This window comes from Sinocyclocheilus rhinocerous, unplaced genomic scaffold (assembly GCF_001515625.1).
Source record: "Sinocyclocheilus rhinocerous isolate Xijiao unplaced genomic scaffold, SAMN03320098_v1.1 scaffold2645, whole genome shotgun sequence".
In the NCBI taxonomy this organism is placed as follows: domain Eukaryota; kingdom Metazoa; phylum Chordata; class Actinopteri; order Cypriniformes; family Cyprinidae; genus Sinocyclocheilus; species Sinocyclocheilus rhinocerous.
The window spans coordinates 509,807-518,601 of NW_015654522.1; the positions used below are offsets into that span (position 1 = coordinate 509,807).

Sequence of the window (8,795 nt, forward strand, 5' to 3'; positions counted from 1 at the left end):
TTGTGCTGTTTTGATTCTTTGATTAGGCTAATAAAAAGTTAAAAAGAACATTTATTAAAAATATAAATCTTTTCTAGCAATAAAAGTCTTTACCATCACTTTTTATCCATTTAACACATCCTTGCTGAATAAAAGTATTAATTTCTTTTAAAAAAAAAGAAAGAAAACATGTACTGACCCCAAACTTTTGAATAGTAGTGTATATTGTAACATAAATGTTCTATTTTGAATAAACACTGTTCTTTTTAACTTTTTATTTATCAAAGAATCCTGAAAAAAAGCATCACAGGTCCCAAAAATATTAAGCAACCAACATGTTTCCAACATTGATTATAAATCAGCATATTAGAATGATTTCTGAAGGAACATTTGACACAGAAGACTGGTCATTGGTCAGTAATGATGCTGAAAATTCAGCTCTGCTTTACATGAATAAATTATATTTTAAAGTGTATTAAAATAGAAAACATTTTAAATTGCAATAATATTTCACAAAATTAAATTTGTTTTCTGTATTTTTGATCAAATAGATACAGCCTTGATAAGCATAAGAAACTTTTTTTAAAAACATTAAAAATCGTACTGATCCCAAACTTTTGAACGGCAGTGTATATATGTAATCGGTGCAGAAAATGCTGAAAAACTGCAGATTCCATGTTGGGCCTAGTTCAAAATCGTTTCAAGCCACAGTCATGCCAGAAAATAAGTCAAAAAGAACACCACCACCACCACATCTAGGCATGCACAATAAAAAAAACTTCAGCATTTTACATCTGCTCTAGCATGCTTCCTAATTTAGCCATTTAATAATCTTACAAATATTGTTTAATATAGTATACTATGAATATTGTTGACTGTGACAAATTTTTACACGTTTCTCATTTGTAAGTCACTATGGATAACAGAGTCTGCTAAATAAGTACATGTAAATGTGCATGTAAATGTATTGAGGTTTAGGTGTCAGGTAAACAGTAGCATGCCACACTACTGTACTACACTTGTGCATTTGTGTATGTGTTTTGCAATGCAAAGAGTGTCTCTGTGAGTGGAATGCTGTGTGTGTGTGTGTGTCTTACATTGCAGAGGGAGTGTGCTCTGTGTCGCGGTGAATCTGATGGCGTTGAGGATCTCTCTCCCTCCATCACCGAGGCGTCTGAGATGACTGACGGTTGTTTAGAGTGACACGGACTGATCCTGGCTGCGGCTGATGACATCATGCTGATGCCGTCAGCATCGCACACACACGGTGATGCTTTCAGTGCTAACAGACACAAACATTAGGAGAATTAGCAGGCTGATTTGAACTCATTTAGCATAAGTAATTCCCAGCTTTCTGGTTGAGATCTTTAAATGGACAGGTCATTGCTGTAAGTGTAATGTGTGTGTGTGTGTGTGTGTGTGTGTGTGTGTGATATGTAATCGGTGCAGAAAATGCTGAAAAACTGCAGATTCCATGTTGGGCCTAGTTCAAAATCGTTTCAAGCCACAGTCATGCCAGAAAATAAGTCAAAAAGAACACCACCACCACCACATTATCCATTATCATTGGTTTAGAATGGCTCCCAAGCTAGCTCCTAAACATTCTACAAAACGAGCATGCAGAGAAGAACATTCCCGCTCACAGTGAAGGAACAGAACCGCACATGCTTTTTCCATTCCATATACACAACGAGTTTGTTCTCAAAACAAAATATACGTGCAACCAATCAAATTGTGCATATCAGATGGGGAGTCAACACTGCAGGCCAATCAAAGAGGGGCTTGGGTTTGAGTGACAGGCCTGGCTGATCTTACCGACACTGTTTTGGGTGAGGCTGGTCTTTCTGGAGATCGAACAAACACGCGACTCTCTAGTTTCTGAGCCATAAAGCTACTCATCTGTTAAAGAAACACACACATAAACAAAAGCACACACACAAACAACCCAACACTGACATTTTTGAGCTACTCAGTTTACAGATCATTTGAAGACACATGAAGACACTGTAAACAAGACGAACACTTCAAATATCTCTAGACTCACTCATCCACTTAGAAGACAAAAAGTAGGATGCCCTGCTTTTCTACACTCTGTGCATCTCACCATAGTCAGTTCAGCCTCCAGCTCCTTGATCCTGTTCTCTTTCAGGTCCAGTGCAGATCGGAGTGCACTTGCATGTTCTGAGGCCTCTTTGGTTTGTCGGCGTAGGTCCCACTTCTCCCGTTCTAACAAATCTTTTTCCCTTGCCAGAACTCTCACTGCATCCTCACTCTCCTGCAACACATAAATAAGACGTGTGTGTTTAAATATACTGAAGCATGTGTGTAAGTGGGAATTTATGCATGTTTAAAGTTGTTGTGCTAGTATGAATGCATGAGATATGCATGTATGCGAGTAAAATACTTTTCGGTGTTGCTCATAGTTGCGTATGAAGTCCCGTAGCTGCTCCTCACGGCTCTCCAGTGTTGTGTAGAGCTGCTGCATCTGATTCACCAGATCAGTTCTCTCCAACCTCAAACGCTTCCTGTCTGCCTTCATTGCTAGGGGAAAAAGAGAGGCAAAGAAACGGATACACTGTAGATAAAAAATGGCTGTAAAAATGTATATATAATTCTTGAACATGAAATCAACATATTAGAATGATTTCTGAAGGTTCATGTGACACTAAAGACTGGAGTAATGAAAATTCAGCTTTACTGTCACAGGAATAAAGTACACTTTAAAATATATTAAAACAGAAGTCATTTACTTTCAATTGTAATAATATTTCACAATATAATATACTTCACAGTATAATACTGTATTTTCGATCAAATAAATGTAGCCTTGGTGAGCAAAGAGACATCTTAACCAACCCGAAACATTTGAAAGGTAGTGTACTTTCTCAAGCCACATGATTATAGGTATCATTTATGTCCATAGCACAAAAGTTTAATACATACGAGTTACGGGTTTATAACAAACCATAACCTTGAGTATAAGCAACACCAATCCTTAGCTGATACTTAGCAAGCACCAATAATTAAAGAAAACATACCAAAATAAAATAAGAGAAAACAAAATAAGCAATAATTATTCTCTCTACAGAAAATGAAAATACTCGTTTTAACTTTGCAATGTGTTTTACAGTCTAAAATGCTGTTTTATAAAGGTTCTGTGCTCCTCTGCTAGTCTTGCCCGGACAAATCAGTAGTGCTTCACCACCTTGACAATCAAACTTCTTTTCTGCTTTAAATAGTACGAATTAAAATCATATTCATAAAGACCTTACAGAGTTTCACCTCTCATTGCATATATGTAGTAGTAATATTACACCTTAAAAATGTTCTGCATTTGAAATAATTTTCATGTGCTATTCGGATTGTGGTCTCCATCAATTTAAATACATAATACGGTTTAATTTGCATATAACCATTCCCATTTACACATTACTATCATTCTTTTGATGTCCAAGATGTCCATTTTCACACACCAATCCCTCTCTCGCTCCCTCTTTTTCCTCTTCCAGGGTGTCTCTCTCTCCAGCTGGCTGTGGTTAACACTGTGTGATAACAGAGGCAGTAATTGACTGTTTTAGGTTGTTTGTAGCCTCTGCTCTGACTTGCAAATTGCAGCTCGTGTTTTCCAAGGACATTGAGTCCCATTCACCCACCACTTAAAGACTCATTATACAGGAGCCAAACGGAACACACAAAAAGCCTTTCACACACACACACACACACACAGGAACACCTGGTAGGAGGTGGAGAGAGATTGTGAATAGCAGTGAACATTCAGATCAGTAAATCCTGGAAGATCAAGAGCTCTTCGATTCCCCCCCAAGCTGTGCTTAATTAAATATTGGATGTTCCTCTTCCATTAGCTCACACACAAATCACATTATTAGTTATTTGAGTTTTCGTTATCCTTCCATCTTTTACTGAAATGGATTTCTATAGCAGAAACTTACAATGGTTGTTTCAAAATAAAAATTTTCATTAATGATTTCAGTAGGCCTTCACCAAATACTGCAGAGGGTGATATGAGAAGGCTTTTTTTGCCGCACATTCAGCACTGGGGTAAAGTTGCTGTTCAAATGAGCACCGAAGACAGCGCCCACAATGCAAAGCTTTTTTACGTGCAAATAATGTTCAGAATAACAGTTTACCTCTCCCTCATCTAGCAAGTGAAACAAAAGAACATCTATCCCAGCGTTACTCTCACACTGGGTATTGAGGGTCACGGGAGAAAGTAGATTTCAAGCCAAAGTCAGACCAAGGACAGCAGAATCCCTCGACACCTAAACATGGAGAATATTATGCCAGTTTTGTGGTCTGTGCTGTTCTGATTACTTCTGCATTTCACAGCTCCAGAGCTGAAAAATGAGCCACAGGACAAAATAAAGGAGGAGGAGAGACTAGGTCCAAATCGTTTTGAGGAAGTCTCTGCAGATTTAAAATGGTGCAGTCAAAACACCTTCAGGTCCTCAAAAGTGTTCATGATACTAGATCAAATGACTTGTCTGAGACTCATATAAACATATAGGTATATAATATAGTAAATCGATTGTAAATGACACTAAAATGTGCCAAAAATAAATCCATCATTATGAAATCAATAAACTAATCAAGCACTCTTTCCATAATATTTATTAACACCGTATTTGTTTTCACTGAGCAAGGGGTTTGGGCTTGTAAGTCTGTTGTTTATTTCAAAATGACAGGTCTAGCGCTGGCTGAGAGCTGGGGGTGAAAGCTCAGGCTCATGATATTCATTTCCTACCTTGCAATGCCTCCTTTGCTCTGTCCAGCTCCTGCTCTTTCTGTGTTAGCTGCACGCGGAGCTGTGAAACAGACAGCAGCTCCACAGAGCAGCCTCCTCCTGTCTCCTCCAGCTCACGATTCAACATCTCCCTGACCTGCTTCAGCACCGACACCTCCTCCTGCAGACGCACCACCTCCTCATGCAACAGCACTAGAGAGACAGGGACAAAGAGAGAGCATAATTTAACATTATAATGCATCACTGTGATGTTTTCCTGATTTATTTAGCTACTGAACAGTTGAACGCCTCTTATTATTAAATTATTTACTATTATTGTTATCAGAAGTGGCATGAGCCAAGTGGATTTTAAATGCAACCGCAAAATAAATAAATAAACAAACATACCGACCGTTTTAAAGTTTATGGTCAGTGTTTTTGTTTTTTAAAGAAATTACTACTTTTATACAGCAAGGATGCATTATATTCATTTGTGACAGTAAAGACATTTAAAGTTACAAAACTTGCAGCTTTATTATTATTATTATTATTATTATTATTATATATTTATATACATACATGCATACATACGATTTTAATGTTTTTTAAAGAAGTTTCTTATGCTCATAAAAGGCTCATCATTTATTTGATCAAAAATACAGAAAAAAAAATGTAATTTTGTGAAATATTATTGCAATTTAAAATAATAGTTTTCTATTTTAATATACTTTAAAATATAATGTATTCCTGTGAAGCAGAGCTGAATTTTCAGCATCATTACTCCAGTCTTCTGTGTCACATGATCCTTCAGAAATCATTCTAATATGCTGATTTATAATCAATGTTGGAAACAGTTGTGCTGCTTAATATTTTTTGGGACCTGTGATACTATTTTTCAGGATTCTTTGATAAATAAAAAGTTAAAAAGAACAGTGTTTATTCAAAATAGAAATTTTGTGTTACAATATACACTACTATTCAAAGTAGCGGGGTTTGTAAAAATGTAGTCAAAGTTTGGGGTCAGTACATTTTTCTTTCTTTTTTCAAAGAAATGAATACTTTTATTCAGCAAGGATGTGTTAAATGGATAAAAGGTGATAGTGAAGACTTATATTGTTAGAAAAGATTTCTATTTTGAATAAATGTGATACTAAAGACTGGAGTAATGGCTGATGGAAATTAAGCGCTGCGTCACAGAAATAAGTTATATTTTAAATTAAAATAGGAAACCAATATTAGAAATTCCAATAATATTTCACAATATTACTGTATTTTCTTTTTGTTTGATCAAATAAATACAGACTTGAAGAGCATAAGAGACTCCATTAAAAAAAAACTCCATTAAAAAAATCTAACTGATCCCAAACTTTTGAACAACAGTGTATCACACACACACACGCTATACACAACCATAATTATACATAAATCACAATATGCCTAAAGTGCTTTACTGAAATGCCAATCGGCAACCAGGACCAGAACTATTGTATATAATTTGGAGTATGAAAAGAAAATCCTTCAAAGTATTCCATCAGTTCAACTTCATGCACAATATGCAAATATACCTCCTACTCAACAGGTGTTGGGACACAAGCATGAGAGCATTCCTGTCATTTCTGCAGAGTGAAGATATAGAAACTCAGCATAGGTAAAGGGTGAGATGGAATGTCAAGTAAATTGTTTAGAGGCTTCAGTGATGACAAAACCACACCGAATCTACAAAGCTAAAAATCGTACATACATAAATATACAAATGATTCTGCACATATGTAGCAGAATCACACAAACATAAACTGCCCTTATGATCTCTGTGCTTTAACTTTTTAAACAGCACTTCTGGATTTACACAAAGAGATAAGTGTGCGTACAGTAGTGTGTGAATAAAATCATAAAGCAAAAAACAGCAGCGGTGAGGTGTTTGTGTGTGGCATTTATAATGAGCTTTGACTCGTGTCTGTCTGGCTCATGGCCATTTATGTGATGCATTTAGGTTTGTTGCCAAATTCTGAAGTGTTCAGGTCCGTCACCTGAACTCTTCATTTAAAGTCGGATTAATTTTCTTTTGTCTCAGCAATGTGATGATCACATGAGTCTAAAAAGTATAACAATCTAATAAATATTCACATCACAGTTAGCTCTGAATGTGGGATTCGAAACAGGTGAAGAATCCAGAACACCTGGTGTTCCTCCTTGTCAGAACAGGCTGAAGTCTTGACACAGGCATCTAATGCAGCTCTAGAATCTGCTTTAGTTTGCTTTCAGACAGCAGATACGAGACAACACTGCAGATCTGGCAGGCTGTATTATACGGATTAGCGCTGTAAAACCTCTGCATCGACTAATCCAAAAATGAGCCACTAGAATGCAGATGTGACTCTAGATTAGCTGGGTTCAGTGAAGGGTTACGGTTGGCTCTAGCCTGAAGTTTCTTGTCCAGACAGGACATTTTTATTGTTCAATATTGTATAAGTGTATGGGTATGAGTTTTCACCTGGACTCTTATGTGCTTGCTATTTTTGTGCCTTTAAAAACAGGTTATCAGGGCTAATTTAACAAGCAGAAAAGAGGCATGCATGTATAGTGGCCCAAAAAAATGCAAACACTTAAACCATGTTTATTGCATTAGAGGAAAAAAACAAATATGAACCCAATTGGGACTCTACTAGACCTTTATTCAGAATCATTTTTCCTGTCAGTTCCACTTAAGGCCTTTAAAATAAATGCCACTTGGTTTAATGATTTGTTAACCAAGGCAATGACATTAATACATTTTTGACAAGTGTGACAAAGAAATAAAAAAGGAAAACACCGTAAGAGAAACAGAGAGAGGCATGTATGGGCTTCTCATGCTATGTTTTCATTTAATTTAAAGAGTCTTGAGTGTTTTGGCCTTTGAGGACATTACAGAAAAGGGCAGCGATGTGATAGCCACGTTCTGAAGAGTTTAATTCTATTAGTGTAGTCAACCACAAAACGAAACTGTGAGCCTCAGGGAGAAGACTAGAGAAGGAATGATCATGGACTTAAAATATCTCACTGCACCATAAACAGCATTTTAAAAAATAACAGTGACTGTCAACAGTAAAAGTTGCCTTTTATCAGATGAACGTTTGCATCATACACATGAAGTTTGGACTTAAAGGGGTCATATGACGTTGCTAAAAAGAACATTATTTTGTGTATTTGGTGCAATGAAATGTGTTTATGCGGTTTAAGGTTCAAAAAACACATTATTATCCACATACTGTACATTATTGTTTCTCCTCTATGCCAGAGACTGCTGACTCGTGATGTACGTGTGTGTGTGTGTGTGTGTGTGTGTGTGTGTCCTGGAAAGCTCATGCTTCAGTTTATATACAGTGGGATGAAGTGATGCCAGGCCTGTCCACTGTGATAAATACAACTCCCACAGTTCCACCACCACACTCTGTTTTATCCATCTTCTTATGGTGGGGTATTTTAATGCAAACAACTCTGATGCAAGACATTGCATCACTGCATATTTTTTCAGCTTTTACAAATGCATTTTACATTAAACAGAATGATGGTGACTAGTAAATAAAGCCATTTTCTCTTATATTTTCATCATTTAACTGGATGGACAAGAAAAAAAGATTTAACAATTTTGTAACCAATCCAATCCTGTGGAATAAAAGGAAGTAAATAAAGGCATTTTCAAGGTTACCTCCTACTATTAATTAAGAAATGTTTATGTGGGAGTACAATGTTCATTTACTTAGTCCTGCAGCATGACACCTCCACATAATAGAAAGAGACTGAGATTTTAGTATTAAAGGGGTCATATGATGCGATTTCAATTTTTCCTTTCTCTTTGGAGTGTTACAAGCTCTTGGTGCATAAAGAAGATCTGTAAAGTTGCAAAGACTAAAGTCTCAAATCCAAAGAGATATTCTTTATAAAAGTTAAGAGTCAACCACGCCTACCTAAAACGGCTCGTTCTAACACACCCCACATACCTACGTCACTATCTGGGAAGAGTTGCATAACGCCGCCCAAATAGTGACGTAGGTATGTGGGGGCGTGTTAGAACGAGCCGTTTTAGGTAGGTGTGGCT

The 8,795-nt window shown here is 36.7% G+C and overlaps 1 protein-coding gene across 1 annotated transcript in view; it reads right to left on the reverse strand.

The window, feature by feature from the left end:
• LOC107717500 (kazrin-A-like) overlaps nt 1-8,795 on the reverse strand; it is a 43,827-nt gene that overhangs the window by 14,003 nt on the left and 21,029 nt on the right. The window contains exons 4-8 of the mRNA XM_016524268.1: nt 4,742-4,933; nt 2,384-2,520; nt 2,084-2,254; nt 1,755-1,878; nt 1,077-1,261 (exon numbers count right to left, since the gene is read on the reverse strand). Coding sequence (XP_016379754.1) covers nt 1,077-1,261; nt 1,755-1,878; nt 2,084-2,254; nt 2,384-2,520; nt 4,742-4,933 — 809 coding nt within the window. The remainder of the gene's footprint in view (nt 1-1,076; nt 1,262-1,754; nt 1,879-2,083; nt 2,255-2,383; nt 2,521-4,741; nt 4,934-8,795) is intronic.